Below are 27,756 nucleotides of genomic sequence, written 5' to 3' on the forward strand. Positions count from 1 at the left end.
GTGCACACTACAATGGTTTGTGTAATAATGATATATGTTCTAGTTAAACATAAATGGTCAGGTCATAAGAATTTGTATAAGATCTTCAGTTAAAAAAAATATGATTATATGATGGATAGGTGAATTGCTTTTCGTATACACATGTATTATTATCCTAAAGTTTCTCCTTTCACTATTCCCACATAGCGAAGTAAGCTCAGACTTGTGGAATAAGGGGGTTATTTTTTCCCTATGTCATCTGTAGGTCTTCTGTCAATGCACTCTGTCTTCTGTAGATACAGACAGTTGATGAGAAGCAGTGCCAGGACTACACTGACTGCCTTATCTTATTAGATCCAACAGCACTGAAGTGAAAACAATTTATTAAGCAAAAATAGCTGGAAAAGACCGTTTGTTTTTCATTTTCTCTGTCCCACTTTATCAACACTTCTCTGTATCTAGACAATGTCAGAATACTATCACAAGGTAACTGTAACCAAACTAAACAAATACAAGTTTCAGCTGGCTTCATTATGTGAGAAAAAAGTGAAAGGGTAAGATTAAAGCGGAATATAACCCTGTATTTCAACTTTGCTCTAAAACATTATTTACAGTATATTATATGCAACCAGCATTTTTTTTTTTTACTAGACCAGCATTGGAAGGGTTACACAGTGCTTTAAAGTTCCTGGAGATTTCTGCAGACGCATCGGAAGCTGACATAGATACATTTTGTTTTCATAAATGTATCTAAGTGTTGAATGTGACTCATCTCTCTGACTGAGAAGGAGTTGGAGGACAGCCAAAGAGTGTGTAACATTTCTCAATAGATACATATAACTAAATAGAATGTAACAATCTGAACTTCTGCATATCTCTCCACGGAACTTTAAACCTCTGTGTTTAACCCTTCCAATGCTGGTCTAGTAAAAAAAATGCTTTTTGCATATAATATGCTGTAAATAATGTTTTAGAGCAAAGTTGAAATGCAGGGTTATATTCCGCTTTAATGTTCCAATTTAAAGTAAACCTGTAACATATGACCAAACTATCAATAATGCCAGAGATTAAAGAGTCACTATGGACAAAATGTTGACATTCTGCTACTCCTGTAGTCATTCAAGTAGCAGAAGCAGAATACAATCCTCAAAGTATGTTGTTTCACAACATGCTAAGCAAGTTCAAAATCTGGCAACTCCTCATTTGTCAGCAAGGCTGTTGATGGGGTCAGGGATCCCTCTCATCACTTGGTCTCTTCCACCTGACAAGCTTTATAACAGCTATGATTTCCTTGCAGATAAATGCTGATGTGTTTATTACAGCGGTGAAGTAAAGGCTGATAAAAGCCTTGTCCGGTGGAAGAGAAACAGTAACAACACTGGAAAACAGTGTTTCTTAGCATTCTTAAACAAGGCATAATAATGATTTCATTCTGGTGCTACATTAATGATTAGAATAGTAGCAGAATGTCAGCATTTTCATTATAGTGGTCTTTTAAACACTGTGTGGTGCTTTTGTACACATCATCACATCACCTGAAATAAATCTCAAATCAATTTCTGACCACCTGTGTGTTCTACCATTGAGGTATGGTAGTTAGCTTGTGTATTTTCATCCATTGGGGCACCTAATATGGTGTGTTCATATTTGTATTAGTCCATATGTCCAAAGTAGGGCCGGCACAAAAAAACGACCGTCAGAGTGATGATCATATGCCTATGCAACCTTATCATGGAACAATAGATCCTTGGTTCCTGTCAACCTGTTTGTGTGCTGACCCTGCTTTGGACATTTGGACTTTGTTTGCTAAAAGGTCCAGCACCAACAGGTATCTTGTCAAAGGTGTATGATTTTTTGTAATCGATTTGATATATTTTTATTGGCTGACAAGTTGGGGTAGTTTTGTGCATCTGGGTGTTCTCACAAGGTACCTGTACTCTGGCAATACCGTTGGTCTAGTCACACTTGATGACATAAAAAGGACAAAGTGAAATTGCTGACACTTAAAAAAAGAGGAGCTGGTGGATTGTAAATATGAGTATCAGCAGATTGTCTTATTCCTTTTGTCTTTATGTTTTCACAGGCATGTTTTGCTTCTGTTTTGCTAGATTGTTCATATGGTTGTTCCAAAATGAGGTCATACGACTGAAGAGCAAATAGAAAAACATCATATGGAATCCCTTCAGAAATGGCTTCCTATGTGGCAGAGAACCAGTTGCTCTCCTGCAATGGAAATTACGTTTTTATCATATACTTTGCAAGAGCATTAAAACTAGTCTTGTATTTTTTGTTGTCTGTGCTGGCAAACAAAGCGCACTGCATATGTTTTCTTTCAGTGTCTTCATTGCAATTCTTCTTACACTTTTCACATTAAACTCCATACGCTGAAAACATGCAGATTTGTTGGTGGTGTTTCCAGGTGCACCATTGGGCAGACCTGTCCTGGCTCTTTAGTGTCATGTTTCCCATATCAGGCCCTACCATGATTGTCACAGTGCTCTATTTCCTATGTTTAAGGTCTTTCTCTGAAGGTTTGGATTCCCCTGTTGAATGTCCATTTCCTGTACTGTTCATGAAGATCTTGTCCATGCCTTTAAGTGACTCGAGTAGGTAGTTCTGAAAGGCAGTGAGAGCAGCACATATAGCAGGACCTCCAAAACCATGCGTGATTAGACTGAAGTGAGTCAGGCAGCTTTGGACACCTGGCTCCAAGATGAGAGATGGACGGCTGTTTCCTAATGGGGAACGGTCCTGAGCCATTAAGTCAGCAAATTCCTTGCAAATCTGCCTGAAAGTTAAAGGACAGAGTTAGGTTAGAAAACAACAGAATATAAAACAGACCATATTTCTTTGTGTTATCCACTCAAAACCCAACTAAATTCCACTGGGGCCTTTCAGATCTCATGGATTCCAACTATACCCAGAAAGGTCTCTGTCTCCTTTACTTCAGTGTTATACAGTAGGAGATGGCTCTAGGTATGAGGGTAGTTCTGGTCTTTCTCATTAGTAAACCCAGAATGATTTACAAAGTTAGTGACAATGGACAACCCTACCACCAGAATGGACTCCTTTGTTGCACAAACAAAAAAGTGTCAACAAACTGATTATGATCTGATGATCAGATTATTGGCTGAGATAAATGTGTACAACAAACTTAAAATATAAAATGATGTCAATTTCCCTTTCTTGTGCATATAGCTGACATTCCTAATGAGGTGGCAAGATCCATGCAAGCAAAAAACCCAGACAGCAGAGATGAGCTATGAAAAATAAGTAACAGCATAACCTCACTGTGGTAGGCATGCCTGTTATCTTTATGGTATAAGTAATTTCACATTTATTTAAGGTATGCCTCAAGTAAAGATCTGCTTTGAGTCAAGTATTTTCTGCATCAAGGGGTCAAGGGTTTAACATGACACTTACTTGGTTGCCAGCAGCATGTTTTTCCTTGCGTGAAGCTCAGATGGGTCAGAATGTTGCCGACACAAGTATTCTGCTGCAGCTTTTGCTGGGAATTCCGTCTCACAAACATAGCCAAAGTCTCGAGCCAGATGCACAGCTTCCCCTGGACAGAAGAATGTCAATTAGAATGTCAGTTAGAATCACATAGGTCTCTTAACACTGTAATTCCAAACTCTGTTCTTCCAGAATTAGGTTCACTTTTATTGATCCTGGTAGAACTAGTAAACCCGCAATTCTTAAAAGAATCACACACCACAGGAGCCGCAGAGTGCCCACTGCCCAAACATTGCAAGCTTGAACACCAAAGCTTGTCCACCATGTGAGCGCAGTAGGCGACAGTTGTGTCCATGCCCTGTATAATTACAACTGTCATTTATTATTATAGATTACAATTTACTAAATACCTAAATGAAATAATTGGCAAGCATTTCAGTATTTGAAACTCAGCCCTAAGGACCCATGAAGCCCAAGTGCAGAGCGTTGCCCACCACTACGCATTGCCTCTCACCGCAGTACACACAGATGGATGTATGCGGCGCACAAGGCCGATTCCCGAGAGATTTCATGCTGAAATTGATCGGGAATCTGCCTGTGGTGTATGCGCAGCTGACAGATCTCTCTGTTATCAGATTCGATACGAGAGAGATTTGTCTCTTGGTCGAATCTGCACATACATCGCTAAATGTATGGCTACCATTAGTTGTCAGTCTCTCAGGACGGGGCCCCCTGTGGCTTCTGGGCCCCCCTGCAGCTGCATCCCTTGCAGGGTCTATTTTTACGCCCCTGTCTCAGGTTACTTTAAAGTGGAACCCCAAGCAAAGGTTTTTGTGTCTTTCTTTCTAGTTCTCTGTCTTGTTTTGTGTTTTTCCATAGACATATTTTCCTGCACATTCAGACATGATGACAACCAGGGCCCTATTGTCCTATTGTAAAATCCTGTTTTCCCTCTCTGGAGTACATTTTCCATATGTTTCTATGAAGAATCCACCAGGGACATAGTAGCATTGTCATCAGCCAGCACCTACAGTGGATTCTCCAGCGGAATCTAAATGAAACCCCACTGAGTATATTCAATGACGATCAAACAGAGAAAACATCCCAATGCAGCTAACCTTGGAGCAAAGTTTAGCTTGAATATCACTTTACCATCAAGTTAGATTTTAAGTTTCATTTTTCTAGGCCAAGTAAATGCATTTCAGTGAGACAGAAGTCACATGTAGCATGGTTACATAAACATATGTCTACTGTATACACGTAGCCATTTAGGAATTGCCTGCTTTTTCTTATTTCTCGTGTAACAGTTAATAGCCCAGGCACTGTACTGTCAGACTAGGTGGGGCTGCAGCCTAGCCATTGCTTATTCTTGTCCTAATCCCTGATTTGAAGTCAAAAAACATCATTGGAAATGTGAGGAGTATTAGTTAGGAACTCAACAAAGAACAAAATTAGGGTAATTTGCAAACCTAAGGTTTCTTTTTATCCTTGAAGGACCACTGTTGTGAAAACTTGTAAAATGTGTACCCATACTACTAGTACAGAAGTACATTTCTACCAGGTTAAAAATGAACTGTAAAATAATTTTCCCCTATGTTCCTATTGCTTACAGTAGGCAGTCAAAAGTCAAAATAAAGGAGATTCTGAGAATCCCCATGAGGACATAGACTGGTCCTAAAGATTTTTAATGCCTACGGTAAGCGACAGGAACATAGGTGAAAAGTAATTAAATTGCATTCTACTCTAGGAGAAATGTACTTCTTATTAGTAGGTATTTTAAATGTAAAAAATGTTCTTGATAGCGGTCTTTTAAAACCAAAGTAGGAACATGGCATTGCAGGAACAGCCTAAAATTAGTGCTATAAATGCATTTGTCTATTGCATCATACTAGATTTTATTTCTGATTCACTTAAAAGCTTATGCAAGAGACAAGACTAAAGTCTCATACAGATATGGAAATACACTTGTCCAAAACAATTATTTTTAATCATTTTAGATGACATATTTGTATTGAATTTCACATAGTGCAGCCTCACAGTTTTGTGTTGGTTTACAACACTTTAGATTACAGTTTACAAAAGATTGCTAATACAGACTTGCTACAAGACCCGGATTTACAAATTAAGAGCCTATAGGCACAGATGTCCTGGCACCCTAGACTTCGCCCTCTGTTAACCACTTGCCGACCGCGCACTCATACCGCGCGTCGGCAAAGTGGCAGCTGCAGGACCAGCGACGCAGTATTGCGTCGCCAGCTGCAGGCTGATTAATCAGGAAGCAGCCGCTCGTGCGAGCGGCTGCTTCCTGTCAATTCACGGCGGGGGGCTCCGTGAATAGCCTGCGGGCCGCCGATGGCGGCTCGCAGGCTAAATGTAAACACAAGCGGAAATAATCCGCTTTGTTTACATTGTACGGCGCTGCTGCGCAGCAGCGCCGTAAGGCAGATCGGCGATCCCCGGCCAATCAGCGGCCGGGGATCGCCGCCATGTGACAGGGGACGTCCTGTCACTGGCTGCACAGGACGGATAGCGTCCTGTGCAGCCCGGAACACCAGGGGGGCCAGGTAGGAGAGGGAGGGGGGGGATTTCGCCGCGGAGGGGGTCTTTGAGGTGCCCCCCCCGCAACACCGGCAGGCAGGAGCGATCAGACCCCCCCAGGACATCATCCCCATAGTGGGGGAAAAAGGGAGGCGATCTGATCGCTCTGGATGCACCCTGATCTGTGCTGGGGGCTGTAGAGCCCACCCAGCACAGATCACAAATAACAGCGCTGGTCCTTAAGGGGGGGTAAAGGGTGGGTCCTCAAGTGGTTAATCTACAAATCCCTGCTGAAGCGCACCACAAGTGTGTTGGCTGGCCCAGCTGCCACTTCTCCCTTACTTCCCTTGCCCATCATAGGTAGCTACAGGTGTCCCTTAACATTAGGTAGCCAGAGGTACCCTCAGTATGAAGTAGCTAGGGATGCCCCGATTGAAGGGAGATCTCATCAGTGGAATGTAGAGAGCTGGGTGAGTAACCTCATTTACAATCAACTCGAAAATCTGTATAAGGAAGAAGGGAGGCACTCGGGGAGGGGATTGAGCCACCTTTCCATCATCAGACACTTGTAGGCACGTGCCTACAGTGCCTTATGTTAAATCCAGCCCTGCTTGCTACTGAGCTCCCTGCCAAGCTGCCTGTACTGTTTTATGGAGAGGGGAGTGGGGAGAAGGAACAAAGGCATCACACAGGCAGTACCTGTAGGAGCTGCGGTAGCAATCATGTCATGAATTTCCATCATGGTCGACTGTTAAAGAAGAAGGGGCCAATGTCAAGGGACACTGGGCCTGATCACAAACAGTCATCTCTGGTGACGATATCGTACGGTGCGCACATAGCGTAATCTTGCAAAGTGCACCTAGTAACATATACACTTTTATTTCTACTGTATAAAAATGATTCATATTAAAAGAGCCTCCCAGGGCCCAAGTGTGACTTACCCTCCACCAGAGATGTCAGTAACGTGACATTAGCAGCTTTACGCCTCCCAGCCGGCAAGTTCAAGCCAATTTTTTCCAACCGTTCTCGAAGGCATCGTCCACCATTCTTTGATTTTGCCCTGGAATATAAATATACATTTGTAGATGAACAATGGATAACAAAGTCCTATTTTTGGTTTCAATATTTGTATTAAATAATTAAAATATAACAATAACAAAAACATACGTACATGGTAAACAAAGGTGCATCCCACACAGGGGAGCCAGTAAGCTCAAATGTTATAGGCGCAATAGGTATTCCAGTAGTTATTAAGCCTCATATACCTCAGAGACCTAGGCCAGAGGTATGGTCATGTACGCTCAACATTGTAAAGATTAAAACTAAATACAACCATTGGATCCTGTAGGACCAACGGCAAGCAGCGCTGTAGACCTGTAGTCCTGAAAAAGGAATTAAAAGCGAGAGGGCAACCCCCAATGTACCTACCCCAGGTCCACAGGGATGGGAAAAGGAAGACAATGAGATAAAATGATGAGGAAAGAAGTAAGAGGATGAAGAGGAAGAAGAAGAGGAAGAAGAAGAAAGAGAAAAGGAGGATTCTGGAAGAGCAGAGCCAAAGCCATATTTTCAAAGATACATATTTGTAAATATATTTTAACTAAACATTCATCTTTTTCACATTTATTTATTTTATTTACATATATATATATACATCTACTGACCTCCGCAAAACCCCTCCAAGCAAGGATGCATTGAGACACTCCGGTGGTGACAAACGCCTCTGGACTTCTCCCACCGTCACCTTGTACTTGGAAGTTGAACTGAGAAGGGACAATCGCCCAGGAACAGAACAGAAAACTTCATTTGGATTTGTCACTCCGCCAATGAGACTTTCTTTATTCATAGATAAAGAGGACATCATGCTGCCATTGTTCTTGGATGGGACGGGAACTGTTAAACACAAAAATGGGAGTGTGATATTATTCACAATTCAGAAAGAAAATAAGAGAGTGTTATAGCTGTCATTTAACTCAATAAGTATATATAAGTATATATAGCAATACATTGGCATGGGTGTGGTTTATAATGCTAGGTACACACAATACAATTTTCTAATTATTATTATTATTATTATTTATTGTATTTATAAAGCGCCAACATATTACGCAGCACTGGACATTAATTTAGGAAGAGATTTAATGTCAGATCGACTATTTCCAACAAGTCCGATCTGATTTCCAATCGATTTTTCATAGAAGTGATGGGAAAATCGTTCGGAAATCAGATCAGACCTGTTGGAAATAGTATTTGGCGCCTCTGTTGGAAATAGTGGATCTGACACTAAATCTGTCAGAAAATTGTATTGTATGTACCTAGCATACAACTAGAGGGGAGAAATAGAGACATGTGACCCACAGCTACCAATCACAATCCAGATCATATTGTTCTAGAGCAGTGAGATCATGAAATGTAACTTCAGGTCAGGTATTAGCTGCAAGAAATGTTATCAAGGCCAGTTGTCAATAGCAATGGAATTGGTCTCATCACCAGCAACAATCAGCCACTGTAGAGGTCATTAATAAGTGAGAGACATCCTCAGATTTTATACAAGTTTGAGGTCTCTCGTACACTACATGCGATTCTGATTTTTTTATACGATCCAATTTTTGATTCTGATTAAAAAAGTACAGCATGCTGGTACGTTTTTTAATTGGAATCAAAAACGGGATCATTTAAAAAATCGGAATTGCATGTAGTGTGCAAGTGGCCTGAAACATGAATTACATCAAAAATTATTCATTACACTCCATCCCAGCATATAGAAAGCATATAACAATTATTTAGAAAGATGGCAATATACTGAGACTTTAACTTGTGTATGATCATCAGCTCAGTGTTTAAAAGTTTTCACATATTATGGGCAGGGCCGCGCTGCCATAGAGGCAAAGAGGGCAATTGCCCCAGGGCCCCCGGCCTCTGCAGGGCTTTGCGCTTACGCATAACACACGCCAGGTCATAGAGAAGGAGGAGGACTGCGTGGAAAGAGTGCCCGGACTGTGTAGCTGCCCACCGCCTACCGGGATGGGTGAATAATTACTGCTGCGGGGCTTGTCTCACAAGGGGAGCAGAGAGGAGAGGTAATTGCCGCAAGGGGGGAGGGGGCGTGTTCAGTCAGGGGGCCTCTGATTCAGTTTGCCCCAGGGCCCCGGAGCCCCTTAAACTGGCCCTGATTATGGGCCTATAAAAAAGATGACTGTCAAATGCAGGCAGCAGGGATGGTCATGGTGGGATGCTAAACATTCTTGTGCACTTGCAAATAGTATACAGTGTGGAATTGGGCCAATTAAATACACTTCCTGTTGACTATGATTAGCCCAGGTCCAAGCTGCATACAGTCTGCCTGATAGCTGCATGCAATCCAGAATTACTAGCACAGGTCTAATGAGCAACTTTAATCTTTTGTTTCACACTAAAGACTTTTATTTGCAAGAATAATCATGTATACACACAAACCAATATGAATTGGCCCATATAATGGGTCCAGGCAATATAAGTGAAAATTTGAGAATGACATAGAATATGTACTAATATCATCTGTTCTTAATAAGACCTAGCAGGCAGCATTAATCTTGATTTGCAGTTCATTCACTGTAATTCTGGGAATACACCATGAGCCAGATAGCCACTATTATTTGGCATATTTTCACAAGAACAACAATCTCTGGAGTCTTTCAGGATATCTCCATCGGTTTGTAAATGGTAAAGACAATTCAATTGCAGAAAATGGGCAGCTTTCTTATGCTGGGAATACACAAGTTTTTTTCTGCAGATTTACTGACTAATTAATTTTCCAATCAATTTCCATTCATTTTTATGAGAAAATCGATCACAAAAATCAGATCGGACCTGTCGGAAATTATCTACTGAGCCATCTATCTGCTGAAAAAACTCATAGTGTATTCCCAGCATTAGACTTCACGATATGTGGAGTGGAACTGAAGGTAAATACTGTGGAATTTCACCCTGGCGTTCTATTTCCCCAGGATTTCCGTGCAAAAAGTGGTTCAATTAATTTCCAATAATTTTCAACCAATTTTTTTTTGCAATCATTTTTTTTTTATATTGAATTCAATACAGGTTATTGTATTGAATTTAATAAAAAAAAAGTGTTTGCTGCGAGATTTAGATGATGCTGTGTGACATTGGTGCCATCAACGCCGATCGACGGGGGACATGTGATCGCCAAGGGAGAAGCAAAATCCGCCAAGGGACATGGAAGAAGGCACTGGAGAAGCTATCAGAGGTACGCGGCGAGGGATCAGCATGCCAATCGTGAGTATAAGACCCAGATGTATAGCCAGATGTATTAGCCAGATGTGCAGCCAGGTATAGTTAGCCAGATGTGCAGCCAGGTGTAGTTAGCCAGATGTGCAGCCAGGTATAGTTAGTCAGAAGTATTAGCCAGGAATAGTTAGTCAGATGTATTAGCCAGGAATAGTTAGTCAGATGTATTAGCCAGGAATAGTTAGCCAGATGTTTTGCCAGGTATATAGGGAGCAAGATGTTTGCTGGTGTATAGGAGACAGATGTGCAGCCAGGTCTAGGGAGTCATATGTATAGGGAGCTAGGTTTGTGGGTGCCTCTGCCTCCCAACCCCATTGCCCCCGATGCCCCCTAACTGTGGCCGGGTGTCCCTTCTGTGGGGGGGGGAGGCTCCCCTTCTGTGCTGGCTGGTAGTGGCCGGCGGGGATCCCCTTTGTGGGGGGGGGGGGGAATCCCCATACTGTGCGTGTGGGTGGCCGGGTGGCCCTTCTGTGTGTGCATTGGGGGGGGCAGTTATCATCTTTCTATGGGGCTGGTCTTGGCCGGTCGGGGACACCCCCTTCTGTGGTGGGGGGAAGGTGGGTGTCCCCATCTATGCGGGCTGTGGGTGGCCTCTCCCTCCTCTTCCCCCAACCCTCCCTCTCTGTCCTCCGTGCCCTCCCCCCCTCACCCCTGATCCTGTGTCTCCCCCCTGTAAGAAGCCCTGATCTACTCACCTGAGGGCTTTCTCCTGCGGCGGAAGAGGCACACTTCCTCCTCCATCGCGAAGTCTCGTGTTCTCTGTAATTACAGTACGCAGCTTGTTGACGTCACCAAGCTGCGTACTGTAATTACACAGACCGGGACTTCGGCGATGGAGGAGGAGGGTGTCCATCGCGGCCGGCGCAGGAGAAAGCCCTCAGGTGAGTAAAGCAGGGCTTCTGACAGGGGGGAGACACGGGATCGGGGGGGGGTGGGGGTGGGACACGGGGGACAGAGAGGGAGGGATGGGGGAAGAGGAGGGAGAGGCCACCCACAGCCCACATAGATGGGGACACCCACCTTCCCCCCACCACAGAAGGGGGTGTCCCCGACCGGCCAAGACCAGCCCCATAGAAGGGGATACCCGCCCCCCCGCACACACAAAAGGGTCACCGCATGCACAGTACGGGGATCCCCCCCCCCCCCACAGAGGGGATCCCCGCACCAGCCACCCGCCGGCAAAGAAGGAGAATCCCTACACAGCCCCACACATTCTCTGCCCCGCCGGCTGCACAGGGATTCCCAGGGTGGCTGGATGCTAGTTCTGCACGCTGGGGGTAGCACAGATCGCTACCCACAGCGTGCTGACAGGCATCCAGCCATCCTGGGGAATCCCTCTGATGAGGGAAAAGTGCAGCCGGCGGGGAAGAGAAACAAGAAATCTCCCTGGCGGTATTGACGAGCTCAGCTCGTCAATACCGCTTTCAGCAAGTTTTTCCTGGACGAGCTGAGCTCGTCAATACCGCCAGGGTGGTTAAGGACAAACAGTCACTCTCTTAATTTACCTTAAAGATAATCTGTACTCTACAATTCTTACAATAAAAAGCATACCATTCTATTCATTATGTTCTCCTGGGCCCCTCTGTGCTGTTTCTGCCATTTCCTGCTGCGAGCCTGGCTTATAATTGCCAGTTCTAAGGCCCATACACACGTCGGATTTTAGCGAACGACCCGTCGTTTGAACGTTCCGTCGTTCGGACGTTTTCGCGTCAAATCCGACGTGTGTACAGACTATCGTTCGGGTGATAAGACTGGTTACCAACGATCGCTGGTAACCAGTCTTATCACCCGAACGATAGTCTGTACACACGTCGGATTTGACGCGAAAACGTCCGAACAACGGAACGTTCAAACGACGGGTCGTTCGCTAAAATCCGACGTGTGTATGAGCCTTTAGGCAGTGTTTACAAACAAAAGACATGGCTGCTAACCAGAGTGTGATAGGCTGAGAGGAGCTCAGTCTGTGACTCACACAGAGCCTGCAGGGGGCGTGGAGAGGGTGTGTATAGCTTCTATCCTATCACAAGCAGACCAGCACATTCCTGCCTGAGTGCCTGAGCTCGACAAAGCTGTCAGAGGAAAGAAGATTAGATTATATAACAGAGATAATACAGCCACTGTGCAACTAGGAAAGGCTAGAGTAAGAAAGACCACATTAGAACAGGTATAGGAACTTATGGGATAGAAGAAATAAGGCTGAAAATGTTGTTACTTACAGAGTCTCTTTAAAGGAGTCATTATTTTAACAGGTTTAAAGTAGTGTCAGGTGTACTTTAATGCAATATGTCTGGAGCAAAGAAAAATATATGGGAGCAGTGACACACACACACACAATATATATATATATACAGTATATATATATATATATATATATATATATATATATATATATATATATATATATATATATACGGTACATTGTGGTAGAGATTTTAGAGCCCTGTTTATAAATACCACCATAGCAATTAGCCATTTCACTGTTCAGGCTGAATATTACATCAGAGTTTAGCTTAGGGAAGAGCTATAAAGTACTCTGAATCTCTAATCCCACCATGAAGTACACGTTTTAAACATTATTCTAGTGTGGAAAATTCTTTTATAAATATGACTCCTACCAAGATCCAATCTGACCTCTAAATTCCTGGTGGAAACTTTATTAGTCAGACCCTAAATTCCCTAAAGTCAGACCCTAAAGTGAAGCTGCTAAAGCAGAGAGAGTAATACTCATCCTGACACCTGAATGAAGCTTTGTCATGTTACTGTGCAGCAGAGAAATGGCAGCACGCAGCACCCAAAGGAAGGCCCAGAGAGATCAAATTAATTTTCACCCAGGGAATTTAAGCATTTCCAAGAACACATAATTAAAGACGATGAAAATCCCTGAAGGGTGATATCGTGTCAGATCATTGTCATGTTTACCAGACACAAAAGTACCAATCTCAACTCCCTATCCCTCTGGCTATCCTCTTCTCTGCCCTGATTTTTTATTACATGAGCGGAGTTGACCATAAAAGACTGCTGCGCATTACAAGCAATTCTGGCAGTGTTTAGCAACACAGTAGATTTAGAATTTACACAAGGAGTACACAGATTGTAAACTCATTAGGGCATGGTCCTATACTGCTGTGTCTCGTTTTCTATGATTATTTGTAGACAATTTCTAATCTTACCACTTATGATGTACAGTGCTGCATAATGTGTTGCTTCTTTATGAATAAAGATAACAATGGGTCCAACAGGATGGCAAGATTAGTCAGCTCATCTGTGCTAATACAACAGAGATAAAGAGAACTAGGCAATCAATTAGCGGATGAGACTAGGAGTCTAGAGTCGAACGATCCATATTCTCCTTGGAAAGATGTTTTCAATACTTATGTGAACACATCCCCATAAGGAGTTTTCAAATTACATTTACCCAAAGCCAATACATTTCTCCTGAAGATGAGAATTTTTGATGCACGAAACATGTTGAGGATGAATTGTTTGGCTAAAGATCACTTATGAAAATAAATCAAAATAGGCCATTATTTCCTAAGCTATGGTTGTTTTAGGATGAGGGCTTATATCTCTATCCCCTAGGTAAGATGGTGTCTAATTTATATAATATATTTATTAAAATTCAGTGTATTACATACTTTGTCATTTTTACTTCTTATTTGCAAGGAAAGTTAAGATGAATATGTGTGTGAATATGTTATTTGTTTTTAACATTTGTGAATTGTTTAGTAACAATGTTTTGTGGGCTAGTTCACAGTGCTGTGTTGTGTTGTGGAATAATTCTGCATGTCAACTCACTGCCCATACAATTCTACAAGCCTGTTCACAGTACTGCGGTGTAACTGCTCGCGTTATTCTAATTTGCTGCAAGCAGACTTTGTATTAAAATCTATGACCAGTCTCCATTGCTGTTGACATGTGCACTATGCAGATTTTATGCAAAATTATGTAACTTGAAAATGGACCAATCAAACTGCATCTTGGCTTGATTTTGCATCAAGTCCGAATTATTTGCATCTCATTGACCATCCTTAGGCCTCTTTCAGAAGGGCAGCTGACAGGTGGCTAATGCACTGCCTGTCAGCTGCGCTCCTGCACTGGCCAGGTGCTTGCTAGCGCTCGGTAATGGCGCTGGACAGGAGGGCCTCCCCATGGAGTTACATCCAAGTGCGGCCGCAACTATGCGTGAAATGTCGCATTCCTTTCCCGCTGGGTCCCATCACTGCATGTCAAGCATTACAATTGATGCTCTTCGGCTGTATTCAAATTGCACCTTAACTGCAGTCATGGGCGGCAGACGAGCGAGCAGTTCAGTCATCCATCTGAAAAAGGCTTCACTGGTCAGTGAAAACTAGATGAAGCTATACCTGGTATCTCGCCTCTGTGAGTATATAGACTTGCCAACAGTGGTATAGCAAAGAAGCTATGGGGCGCCGGTGCAAGTTTTACATTGGGGACCCCTAAGCAATCTATACATAATAATTGATACAGCGGACCAAAACCTGCCAAGGACAACTACAGTATCAGAGGTGCAAGATGGGGATGGGGAACAGTTTGTTAAAGTAACTTGTCTATATATCTTTTCTAAAGTTTAGATAGTTTACACCGCAGATCTAGCTGCAAACAGCTTTAATAGAAAATGATTATTTCTTCCTGGGATACAATGACAGCAGCCATGTTGTTTGTAAACATTACACAGAGGCAGGCTTATCTGTATCTTAAGCAATCAGCCTGTGAAAAAAAACCTAACCCCCCCTCCTCCCTCCTCCCCTCTGCCTCTGAAATCAATGGCTAGTAACACCTCCTCCTGCCCAGACTGAGCTCCCATGAGTCCTTGCTACTGCCAAGGCTCTCTGAAAACCTGTGGGAGTGGTTTATTTAGTTTATAGGGTATTAGAGTATTAAAACAAAAACAAAAAAGTTTTTGGCTTGAGGAATGCTCTATAAACAATAGGAAAGGAACACAATTATGCAATGAGTAAAAGTTCAAGTATAGAAGTGATTATTACCAGCACAGGACCAATAGAGAGAAAATACTGTGGTTGACGGAGGGCCCCTCGGGGGCCCCTCTGGCCCAAGGGCCCCGATGTGGTCGCAACCTCTGCACCCTCTATTGCTACGCCACAGCTTGCCGATGCAGGGAGATATTTTACTGAAGCATGGCAGAACAAAGCAGGTGTTTCCTGAAATCTATCATCTCCTCTTATGCAGAGAGGTGAGTGGAGATGATGCAAGAACACTATGAAAATGTATAAGCGAGCATCTTAATTGTAGCTCACAATTATAGGAGCTGCAATCCACTCTGTGCAAGCGCTGAACCATCAGTTAACATGCATGAAAACACTGTACCAGAATTAAGGAAAGTGTAGATTACACAGTAACTTGTAGACATTTGTCTCCTGTCACTGGAAATCTGTGCTGTTGCTAAACAGCCTAAATATGTTGCTGAAACCATACAGCAATGTTTACAGTGAGATTTATGTTGTTGTCACTGCATATCACTAAATGATAAATATATCATCTTTATGATGCCTGTTTGCAGCCACAACTGTCACTTTTCTAGTCAGTTTCTGGTTCTTGCTATCTATAATAATAATTTCCAAGCTGGCTGCGGTGTTTATGTGTGTGCTTCCAGTCTGCACATGCCTCTACTGCCTCAGCTTGCTCTGATTGGCTGCGGCACTGATTGGATGGAGCACACATGCGGCAGGAAGGCGTGTAGACATGGCACAGCCTACTAAACCATCTGTGCAATCTAATCTAGTTATGTGTAAATCGACAGTACCTGAAATATACATTTTATTATAGATGCATGCACATTGTATATATAAAGCCAGCAACACATTTCAACACTTTATAGTTTGGAAATTAAGAAGACCACTTGACTTAGTTCCTTGTCTGATATGGGATTCAAGCTGCACAACACTTCATGTATTCTTTGTTGTATTTGCATTGCACCCTGTGTCATTTTTTTACAGGTCTGGACTTCAGGCAGGTTAGTTAAGAACCTGGGCCCCTTTTTTGCAGAGCTGTGCTGTTGCAATACATGCAAAATGTGGATTGGCATCATCTGAAATAAGCAAGATGTTCCTTGAAAAAGACATAATCTGTGTGGCAGGACTTGTTGCTTCTAGACCTGTATAAATAATTCAGTATTAATAGTACCTTCCCAGATATGCAAGCTACCTATGCTATTTCATTAATGCACTTACATACCATTACAGATACTGGCTTTTCAACAGTGTACAAATACTAGCCAGATAGCCTTCTACTCTTTAAAGAGTAACTCCGACCAAGAATTGAACTTTATCCCAATCAGTAGCTGATACCCCCTTTTACATGAGAAATCTATTTCTTTTCACAAGCAGACCATCAGGGGGCGCTGTATGATATTGTGGTGAAACCCCTCCCACAACTCTGAGGACCGTGGTACTCCTGGCAGTTTCCTGTCTGTGAACCTTGCTGCATTGTGGGAAATAGCTGTTTACAGCTGTTTTCAACTGCCAAAAAAGCATGCAGCAGCTACATCACCTGCCAACAGTAAAAATGTCACCATGTAATAAATGTCAGAATGTAAATCAGGGATTTAAAATATTTTACAATGGGCAAATACTGACTAAATCATTTATACATAATCATTGTAAGAATTAAGCACTTTTTTATTACATTATTTTCACTGGAGTTCCTCTTTAACCCAAAAGACACAGCATCCACAATTTCCAAAATGCCTGATTGAACTTTAAGGCCAGAAACCCACTAGGAGCAATTTCTAATCGCTAGTGATATGAAAAAGTTCTTGCTAATGCAATGCTATGGGGGATTTTTTTTATAAAATCACATCCCTCTAATGGGATCACACCCATAGCATTACATTAGCAAGAGCTTTCAAATCGCAAAGCACTCACAAAACCGTGCCTAGTGGGTTTCTGGCCTGAGTCATCAGGCCAAAGGACAGTTTGCCTCTCTCTTTCAATCCATCTTAAATGAGCTTTGGCACAGAGAACGCTGCCATCTTTCTGCACCATGTTTATATATATATTTTTTTTTAATTTGCATGATCAAGTATTAATTTGTATTTGTGGATACAGTGCAGAGAACGGTTTTCAGGAGTATTTATAGAGCTGAATTTTCATGACAAAATTGTGTCTGTTTTTAATGCAGTGTTGCCTGAAGGACTGGAGATCTCAACCATCCAATATTGGCTTTTAGCCTTCTCTCTTGTACAAAGATATTGTTCTGGATTAGAATTGTTTAATGATATAATGTACTGTAGATGATGAAATCCTCAAATTAATTGCAATTGCATGTTAAAGAATGTTATTCTAAATCCTGAAATGCACTATACATGACTGTTGTCCTACGTCACACTCAGTTACAATATTTTAAAAAATTTGACAGATCTGAGAGGTTTTAGACTAATTAATTTGCTTATGGAGGATTTTTAGGCCAGTTTCACACTAGCAACCAGCGATTTGGATGCGGTGTGATCTCACAATCGCACCGCAATGCTAAAAAGAAGCCTCGTATATACCCGCAATGATGCGCTGTAATGTAATTTTTGCCAGCAAACCAAACTATAAGTGTGGCTCTCTAGTGCTCACTTCCTGTGGCCAAAATACTAATTGCAGGGAAGTGTATTGAAAAAAAAATACGCTTACGCATATTACGAAACAGTTTAAAATATCTGTGGTGCAATTGACTTACACGACTTCCGGTCAGTGCACATTGCTGCGGATGTTGACCCATAACGCACTGATGCCTTTGCTTCAGATGCGATACTTCCTGTGCATGGCACTGCACTGCATCAGGTAAAGACTTTGATTGCTTTAGGGCCTATTTCCACTACACGCAGATTGGATGCAGAATGGCTGCAGAAAAACTGACTCCAATGAATGCTTATGGGCCTGTTTCCACTAAACGCGATTTTTCTGATGCAGATTTTCCCATAGGCATACATTGGAGTCAGTTTTTCTGCATCCGTTCTGTAGGCCCGTTTCCACTAGGAGCGGTGCGATGCGGCTACATAGCCGCATCACACCGCAGGTGTCCTGAAACACATGCACAGCAACGAAAGAGTTTCCACTGCATGCATGTTGTGTGGAGCAGTGCGGGGCATGCTGCAGATTCTTGCATGGCTGCATCCGCCCGCAGCCGCGTCCAAACTCCTCCAATACACTTCCGCATCGGGAGATGCGGAAGTGATACGGCCGGCGGCGGAAGTGATGCGATGCGACTAGGTAGCCGCTTTCGCATCACTTTGTAGTGGAAACCGGCCCTTAGCGATAGTGGTCTTTAATGTTATTATTCTCTACAGTTGCTCAAGAAAGATACTAATCTGTAACTATTGCTACTTTGCAAACAAAGCTCTCAGCTGGCGATTGGCCAAATAGCTCCTCCAGGCTGATCGATGGCGGAGCCATCGCGGGAAGCTGTAAAAATGCTGGATTCTCAGCAAAAGCAAGCGCTATTTGCAGTGGCATAACTAAGAAGCTTGAGGCCCCTGTGCGAGTTTGATATGGAGTCCTAAACACCTTATAGATATGGCACACCAAAACCTACCAAGGACTGCTGCAGTGTCAGAGAGGTGTATTTAGAGTAAGCAAACAGGTTGTTAAGTATTACTACTATGCAATGCACATATAGAGGTGTTCATTATCAGCATAGCACCAATAAAAAGCTTAAGGGGGACATACACTAGCCGACCAACCAACCAATCGACCATCCAATTTGATTATTATAATCGAATTGGATGAAAATTGGTGCTGCCAAGTGCATACCCAACCAACAAAGCGACCAATTTCGGGACAGAAATTGGCCACATGGTCAATCGCACATGCTGGAAGATGTCGGGCCGAAGTTGGTTGGTCGGGTGCGTGGCGGTATGGCGGCCGAATTACGAATGAGCGACGCGATGACGAAACCCTTCCCGCCGTAATGTATAAATGTATGTAGTGTAGTGCATCAGGGAGGTTGGCCGTAGAGCTGCGCAGCCGCACTCGCGGCTATGCGGACTGCGCAGCCGCGGCCAGAGCAAGCGGCTATTTTGGGAGAGGCAGGGGAGCCTGACCCGGGCCGTGGGGTCGGGAGCCGGCCCGGGGGGCTAATGAGCGGGGGGACCCGGCGGATCGGCACGGAGGGCGCGGACGGCGTCCTCTGTGCCGAAAAAGATTATACAGGTAATTAACTTTTTTCACTAATTTGGCCTCATAAGTCCTTTAAACATTTGCAATGCTCTTAAGAGGCTACTGTTGAGTCACTTTACAATACACCCTAAATTAGTAATACATTTATACTGTATTGTTAATCAGAGATTAGTATAAGTAGTTTACCACTCTAAATTAATCTGCCTGTTTTGAATGACTACACACAGGGATGGATCTAGACCAAGTTGCGCCTGGGGCAAGGTCAGGTTTTGGCGCCTAAGCTGCCATTCCCCATCCAGTTTTGGCACCTAAAGGTCAGGTTTTGGCGCCTAAAGATCAGGTTTTGGCGCCTAAACTACCATTCCCCATCCAAATTTTGACGCCTTTTTAGGAATTCAACAAACTGCGCCTGGGGCAAGAGACTCGTCTGCCCCCCCTAGATCCGTCCCTGACTACACAGTGTACATTGTTCAAAAATTAAGTAATTCTAGCTGTACTGTTATGCACAACAGCATAATAACCTTTAAACAAAAAACATGTATTTGTTACAGCTGATACAAATCCTAGAATAAATCTGCACAGCTTCTACTTCCTGATTCTTGGAAGCAGGCATATTGTTACCATAGGCAGTCATGTGACACAGGGAAGGATCAAATTACAACTTGAGATTAGACACAAGTGAGGGGGAATCAAACTGGCTTAACTCTCTAAATACAATTAGGATGCATTCTCTATGTTTTCCTTCTGTCTAGTGCAAGAGTTCAGATCCACTTTAACTATAAACAACTAATCACAGAATTGTGCTGGCACATTAACCAATAAGATAGTTGCTTGGATTATGGATATATCCCCTTCCAGCTACATTAATTCATAGTAAATATTAATGTGATTAGTAGGGCTATTCTTATTTCTCTTCTGAAAGAATCCATAACATCCACTTTCTGCACTGATGTACAGTGAGGATTATTCAGTGTGAAAGGGTGCCCTCTGTCATTATGCACTGTAGATGTTATTCATTATTTTCACTCTGCTGAACGACAGTAGCTTGGTCTGCCAGTAGGAAGAGGCGGCACATTACATCAGGTGCTATGTGCATTGCTTTAATTGATACATCTTGGTCCCAAGAGTTTGTGTAATGTGAGAAATAACTCCCCCTCATGCTGTTCCGCCATTGACATTGCTACATCTGTCAGGGGAGGGGCCTTAACACGAGTCACCAGAGGGCAGACAGAAGCAATGATAATTATATCAAATAGTATCCTCTAATCGAATGTACAACATGAGTGAAATACAGCAAGAGCAAGCAACAGCTTTTCAATAAGGAATTGCAAAGTATTGCTGACTAATACCCTTAGCAGCCAATTTAGATTTCAGTTTACTACTGTCAACTCAGTTAGTAAGTTATTTTTAGCTGCCATTGTCTAAAAAGATGTGAACAGTGTTTTCTTCTGCTACCTTTCTAAGATGAAAGTGATTGCAAACGTTAACTGCACTTTTGATGTATTCATGAATGCATATCATTTAAAGACATTAACCTGACATACTAAATAAAAAAAAGTTCATTTCCATTACTACTGGCACTGTTAAACAATCAGTTTTAAAGATTTTGTAAGCAGCTGTTAGCTCCATAGATCTGCTAAAACAGCAGGCTCAAGGCATTAGATGGAGTTTTCCCTCCATCGCGGCCATTATGCATTATTATGCTGCATGCATGTACCAATATGGCATGTGTACATTCGTGGCGGTAGGCGTATTTACGTATGCGTACGTCCTGACGTTTACACGTCATAGACGTATGCATGCGTTTTGCGGAAATTAGGGCAGCGTCAACACTTGACGTGACGTCACAAGCCGGCTTTCTGCTGCTATTTAGCCAAAAGCCATCTGTGTAGAAGCGCAGTTGTGTGCAAAACGGTCCTCAGGCATCCTGTACCCAGCACCCACCATCATCCACAGAGCCTCCTCACTCACTCTGGTATGTGTACCAAGTTTTTATATGCAATTCTGCACAAAGTTATGAGTTTTTTGATACCGACTTTTGCCACAAATTAAGCCCATGCAGCAGTGCCAGCTTTCTCTTTGCTTTTGTTCTCTCTCAATTATTGATCAATCCACCACTACTGCCAGCTTGAGCACGCTGACGTAGGGCTTATGAAGAGGAGGAGCCTATTGCCCCACTAGTGCATGTTCTGTAGCTAGATTGTATCCGCACCGCAGTGCCAACCTACCACCGTCTTTTGCATTGGCATTAGAAGTTCTGCAGAAATGCCCAGTTTCAAATTGCAGAATTTATGTGCATTGAAGTCAATGGACAAGCAAAAACTACCTCGTAAAGGACAATTATCAACGTTTACTACAATTCTAAATGCCACATATATTTCCAGTAATTACTAGCAATACAAAGGGTTTTGTTCATCTTTTCATTTTTGTGTGATGAAAATATGACATTTACAGAGAATAGTTCTCACTGTGGGCATTACTATGGAGGACTGTGTCCAGCATATCCAGCATACAGAAACAGTCCTTACTGACTATAATCCTGTGACTGAAATGTCCAGAAAGCAGATATAGGGCCTTAAATGGTGTGTAAAGAACTCATTAGATGCTCCTGTGTCTCTGTCTGCCTCTCACAGATCATAAGTAAACAGAGTTTGTAGCCAGGAAGAGCTCATTCTGAATGGTGGTTGTAAGCATGCAAATACAGGAATACAGTACAGGTCCTCCTCTTCAGATCCTTTCTCTGTGGCTGAAAAAATGAAGTGGCACCTATCTACATGGTACAGCTCTGGACCTGACTTTTGTTACAAAAAGATGATACACAAAGTATTCGATTCACACAGGCTGTGATAAGAGACTTCTGAAAAGCTTTTTATTGCTACTGGCTAAAAGCTCTATAGGCATGTACTTTTTAGCAGTTTCTTTGATAGTTCCTAGCAGCCTGTTGAGGTCCTAAGATCCCGTTTGGGAAACCATATAGACCTTGCATAACTGTTTATCATCAACATTTCCCAGACATATAATAAAAACCACATAGGGTTTCCAACTGTGTCATGAAAAAGTAAACCTGAAGTGAGAAAACTTACTTCAAGTTTGTTACTTAACTGAAGAAGGCGCTGGATAGTATAGAGCAGCCTTTCTCAACCATAGGGTTCACTGGCATTTCACCACTTCCACAGGACAAATTTGCCCCGCTTCACCCCTTTTCATGAGACAAAATAGTCCCGTTGCTTTCTTGATGAGAATGGCGGATTGATTCAATCCGTCGCGCATCGCTGTGCTCTGTTATTGGGCTTTCTTTGAAAAGAGAAAATGTATGGTGCATGTAGCGAGGCAGCAGGTGGACACGGGCATGGAGTGTGCCGTGAATGAGGCAGCGATGAAGGAGAAGCAAGTCTTCTTGGTTTTTCTCTCCCCAGAGACCACCAATCAATTTTTCTTGTGGATGGGTTTGCGATAGCCAGATAATGGGCAACTGCGGGGGCAGGGGGGATCGGGATGAAGGGATGATAGCCCGCTGACCACCAATTACTTTTTTATGTGTGATGATTATTGGCAAAGTAGGGTAGGGGGAAAGGGGTCATAGTCTACCAACACCATTGATGAAAGGGGAGGGAGCCTCTGCTGGCCAGGATCCTCTTCACTGCCCATGCTCTAGTCTGTATGTGAGCACGATCGTAATGCGCATGCATGAGTACTATCTGCACTTGCTAACTAGCATGAAGTTATTTGGTTATTAAGGAAAAATCCGTGTATGAGCACCTTTTTTCTTCTACCAGGCCCGGATTTACCTCAGAGGAGCCTATAGGCACAGATGTCCTGTCACCTTAGACTTTGCCCTCTAAGAATCTACAAACCCTCACTGAACTGCAGCGGCAAGTGTGCTGGCTGTCCCAGCTGTCACTTCTCCCTCACTTCCCTTGCCCATCATAGGTAGCTACAGGTGCCCCTTAGTACTAAGTAGTCAGGCGTACCCTCAATATTAAGTAGCTAGAGTTGCCCCCCCCCCCAGTATTAAGTAGCTAAAGGGACCTCAATATTAAGTAGCTAGGCTAGAGGTGTCCCCAAGTATTAGGTAGCTAGAGGTGCCCCCGACTGAAGGGAGATCTGGTCAGTTGAATGCCGAGTGCAGGTTAAGTAATCTCTTATTTACTACCTCAGGACTCTGCTTAGGGAAGGAGGGAGGGAGGCACTCGGGGAGGGGAGTGGGCCGCCTTTCCATCATCAGGTGCCTGTAGGCACGTGCCTACAGTGCCTTATGGTAAATCCATCCCTGTCTACTACGGAGGCGCAAACTATATTAATGCATGCACAGTACAGCCACGATTGTACACAGACAGGAGTGTTGCCACGAGATCACATCCTTCAAGCCCTTGTTGTGTATACGAAGAGGGTCCCAGCAGGGCCGGCCCGCCCATGAGGCAGGGTGAAACTTTTGCCTCAGGCGGCACTTCTGGGGGGACGGCACCCGCCCGTCCGTGGATGTGGGAGGCCGCCCGAGCTGGAGGGGATAGCGGGCAGGAAGGGGGTATTGGGCCTAGCGGCGGGGAGGGGGGTCGGACCCCCCCCCCTCCCTCGCCTGGGTCCCCCGTCCTCCGCTCCCCTCCAGCTTTAAAAAGTTCCGTGCTGGCTGCAGCTATGTGTAATAGGCAACGGGCGGGGATCACTCACCTCTTCCTCGTTCCAGCATGCGCTCCACTGACGTCACTTCCTGCGGCGTAGCAGGAAGTGACGTCAGTGGAGCGCAGGCTGGCCTGGAACGAGGAAGAGGTGAGTGATCCCCGCCCATTGCCTCTTACACATAGCTGCAGCCAGCATGGAACTTTTTAAAGCTGGAGGGGAGCGGAGGACGGGGGACCCAGGCGAGGGAGGGGGGGGTCCTGCCCCCCTCTCCGCCGCTAGGCCCAATACCCCCTTCCTGCCCGCTATCCCCTCCAGCTCGGGCGGCCCCCCACACCCACGGGGATTTCTTTGAAAATTGCCTCAGGCAGCAAAAAGTCTAGGGCCGGGCCTGGGTCCCAGTGCTGTGTCGAAGGGGTCGAGGATGATGGGGAAAGCCTCTGGTCTATCCAGAGGCTTCCCTCTACTAAGGTATATAATTTTTAGGCTTCTTTTACACTGGGGTGGTGCGTTGCTCATCCTGCAAAAGCAGGATCGTAATTGACGGGAAAGGTCATATCACGTGTTACGCATGCAGTGCAATGCATACAGTTAAGCATACAGTACATACAAAGTATACTTCACTGCAACTGTAAGGCCTCTTTTCCACAGACAACTGAACTGCTCATTTGTCAAGCAGTTTAGCAGCACGGCTGCCGACTACAACGCCATTACATGCAGCAGTGCTCAGATGCAATTGTGGTGCTCAGATGCAACTCCACAGGGTCTCCTGTCCACCACCTGTGCCGAGTGCTAGCAAGCACCTGGTCGATGGATGGGAGCAGCTGGGAGGTGGTGAATTCAATGTCTGTCAGCTGCAGAAAGGAGGCCTTGGGTGCACATTATACAGTACTGCACTGCAGATTCCATCATACTGCAATGCTAACACTTCAGTGTGAACGTAGCATTACAATAAAATTGTATCACCCACTGTGAAAGTAGTCTTAATGTTTTTCTCATTACAGGTTCACTTTAACCTATTGCTTTGGATTCTCTTTCCCCAGAGCTACAATAGCTATCAAATATAATAGATTCAAATGTTCACCTTTATATTATTTGAATTCACCTTTCATTTCATGCTGCAAACAAACACCAGTAGATTACTGTGAAGGAGACAAAGGAGAATGTCTAATGTTTTTTGGGAGTCAGCAGCCTACAAGTGTGCATGCATGCTCAGACTTATTACTAAGTCATAATAAACACATTATACAAAATGCTATTCTTTATTAAACTAAACCTCCTTTTAAAAAATAAAAAAACAAAATAAGAATGAAAGACGCAAATTTAAAACGCTACCAGTCACATGGAGCTGATGCTTGATATTGCTGTATGTATACAACACTTTATCCTGGGATTAGTTTCATAGGGCTATGTAAGCCAAGTTAAAAGCAAACCCATCTGCATTTGTTAAATATGTGTGTATAGACAGATAAGCTTTGTCCTACTGTGTTGTAATTCAGACTTTATCAAAGTGTCCTGATAACTGTCCCAGTGCTTAAAAGGTCTTTCTTAGCTCCTGATAATTGCTTCCAGATCCATAAACTACTTAAACACTTTATAAAGGAAGCACAAAGTCTCCCAAACATACACAAAGCTTACAGAATGTTCTCAATGTGGCTCAGTTTATGTACTCATTTTAGTGCCGACTTATCCAGAATCCTGAATGATGAGGTCCGTCCCCAAGAACAGAGGAAATCCTCAGATTCTATCTACAAAAGCCATATTTCCATTCTTTCTCTCTTCTTTTTCCCATTAGTCTTCCCACCCTTCTTCAAGTATTCTCTTTTTTCAATGTTTTTCTTTTCTCCATCTTTATTTCTCTACCCCTCCTCCTAATCCTTCTGCATTATTCTTCCTTCCTATGTCCCTCCATACCCCTCTATCTCTGATGCTCTCTACTCTAGCCTGCACTGATTTGAGGAGGTACCAAAACTTGGGCAGCTTTCTATTTTTCACGTTCCCTTGCACCTAGCTTAAGCTTTGCTTATAGACCTCGCCCCATGTGCTGATACTTGCCTCAGTTACTATAAAATGGTTTCATTGTACGTAGATGTGTACAATGGGTTAACGTGTTATTGTACATATACTTAACGCCCAGTTCCAGGAAACAGGGGCATAAAAATTGACCCTGCAAGGGATGCAGCCGCAGGGGGGCCCAGAAGCCACAGGGGGGCCAGTCCTGAGAGACTGACAACTAAGGGCAAGGAGAGAAAAAAACTTTCAGCTCTCTACACAATTGTTCTAATGTCTGCATTTGCTCGGCCACTGATAATGAATTATACAAAGTTTTGTAGACAAAGTTTTGTAGACAGTCCCTATTCAGTGTGCAGGGGGTCCCATCCAAAGTTTTGCAGGGGGGCCCAGTGATTTCTAGTTATTCCCCTGCCAGGAAATATATTTTTGTCTTTGAATAGTGTCGCAAAGGGTTAGAAGTAATTTGGGATTTTTATTGATGCCCATAATGCCCCATCTGGGAGAATTCCCATTATATCTTATTCATGCAGGAAGTGGGGAAATCAGCAACACCTAAAACTTTTTTGTTGTTGTGTGGGGAAGAGTTAGAACCTCCTACTGTTTTTTTTATTATTATTTCCAGTCTGTAAGACTATTTCTAATATAAAAACCTCAAAGCCCCATGGAGGTCCATGAAGATCCCAGGGACAGGAAGTGAGGTAAAATCTCTCCACTGGGCATACAACCAGCAATAAAAGGCCTCAAAAGTTTCTAATCGCTTTCCGCAAAGTTCAAAACTAAAATAAACATATTTATTGAAATTGGTCTTTAATTGAGACTGAAGGGGCACTGCCTCTTTTCACACAAGGTGGTAAGGTCTGTTTTGTTATTCATGGAAGCCAAACATAAAACCCATAGTGTAAGATTTGCAAATTACATCTCACATGGGGAACATAAATTATATCCTGACTCCAGCAAACGCTATCAGATCCCTGTGATCAATACGTACTGCATCATCCAAATCAATGAAACTTCTTTTGGATCAATTCTGCAACACTTTGAGGCACAGTCGAAATTTCTATGATCACTACTGATGAGACCTATTAGGTACTAAATCATTGCTCTAATACTTTATAGAATCTGTCATCGAGAAGTATTTATGCGTTTTAACCCCTTAGGGGTAGCAGTACAGACATCCTATATCCAAATGATTTGGCTTTAAAGAGAAAATACTCAGTCCTGTCTGGTCTGTGTTAGTCCTGAGAGGTATAAAATAGCCAATATGTCACTAGAAGTACAAGTTATCAAGAAGGACAATCAGGGGCGCCTCTAGCCTTTTTGTCACTCCAGGCAAGAAATCCTGTGCCCTAGCTTAGCGTAATGACGCACCTCTTTTAGAAAGCAGAGCCAAGTTCCTAAATGTGATGGAGCTGGAGAGAAGGAGAAGGTAGATGAATGCCTGGCAGTTGAGAGGAGGCTGCAAACACTGCGGTGTAACGAAGAAAAAATCAGTGGTGAGCAATGAAAGTTGCAAAGCAGTGCTGAAATAGTCGCTCTTTGTTTTTGTTAAAGATGAACTGTAGTGAAAATGGCAGTGAATAAAATTGCGTATTGTTTACTATATTAATTTATAGATTATTTAGTCAGTGTTTGCTCATTGTAAAATGTTTCCTCTCTCTCTGATTTACATTCTTAAATGTATCACTGGTGGTGACATCTTTAGTTCTGCCAGGTGATCTGTACGGAA

The 27,756-nt window shown here is 43.2% G+C and overlaps 1 protein-coding gene across 1 annotated transcript in view; it reads right to left on the reverse strand.

Annotated features, from left to right (window-relative positions):
* Positions 1–960: 960 nt before the first annotated feature.
* TFAP2E (transcription factor AP-2 epsilon) overlaps positions 961–27,756 on the reverse strand; it is a 47,510-nt gene continuing 20,714 nt past the window's right edge. Inside the window, exons 4-7 of the mRNA XM_068265452.1 lie at positions 7,638–7,866; positions 6,915–7,033; positions 3,403–3,544; positions 961–2,767 (exon numbers count right to left, since the gene is read on the reverse strand). Of these exons, the coding sequence (XP_068121553.1) occupies positions 2,479–2,767; positions 3,403–3,544; positions 6,915–7,033; positions 7,638–7,866 (779 nt within the window). The 3' untranslated portion in view covers positions 961–2,478. The remainder of the gene's footprint in view (positions 2,768–3,402; positions 3,545–6,914; positions 7,034–7,637; positions 7,867–27,756) is intronic.

Source organism: Hyperolius riggenbachi, chromosome 2, assembly GCF_040937935.1.
Source record: "Hyperolius riggenbachi isolate aHypRig1 chromosome 2, aHypRig1.pri, whole genome shotgun sequence".
Taxonomy (NCBI): domain Eukaryota; kingdom Metazoa; phylum Chordata; class Amphibia; order Anura; family Hyperoliidae; genus Hyperolius; species Hyperolius riggenbachi.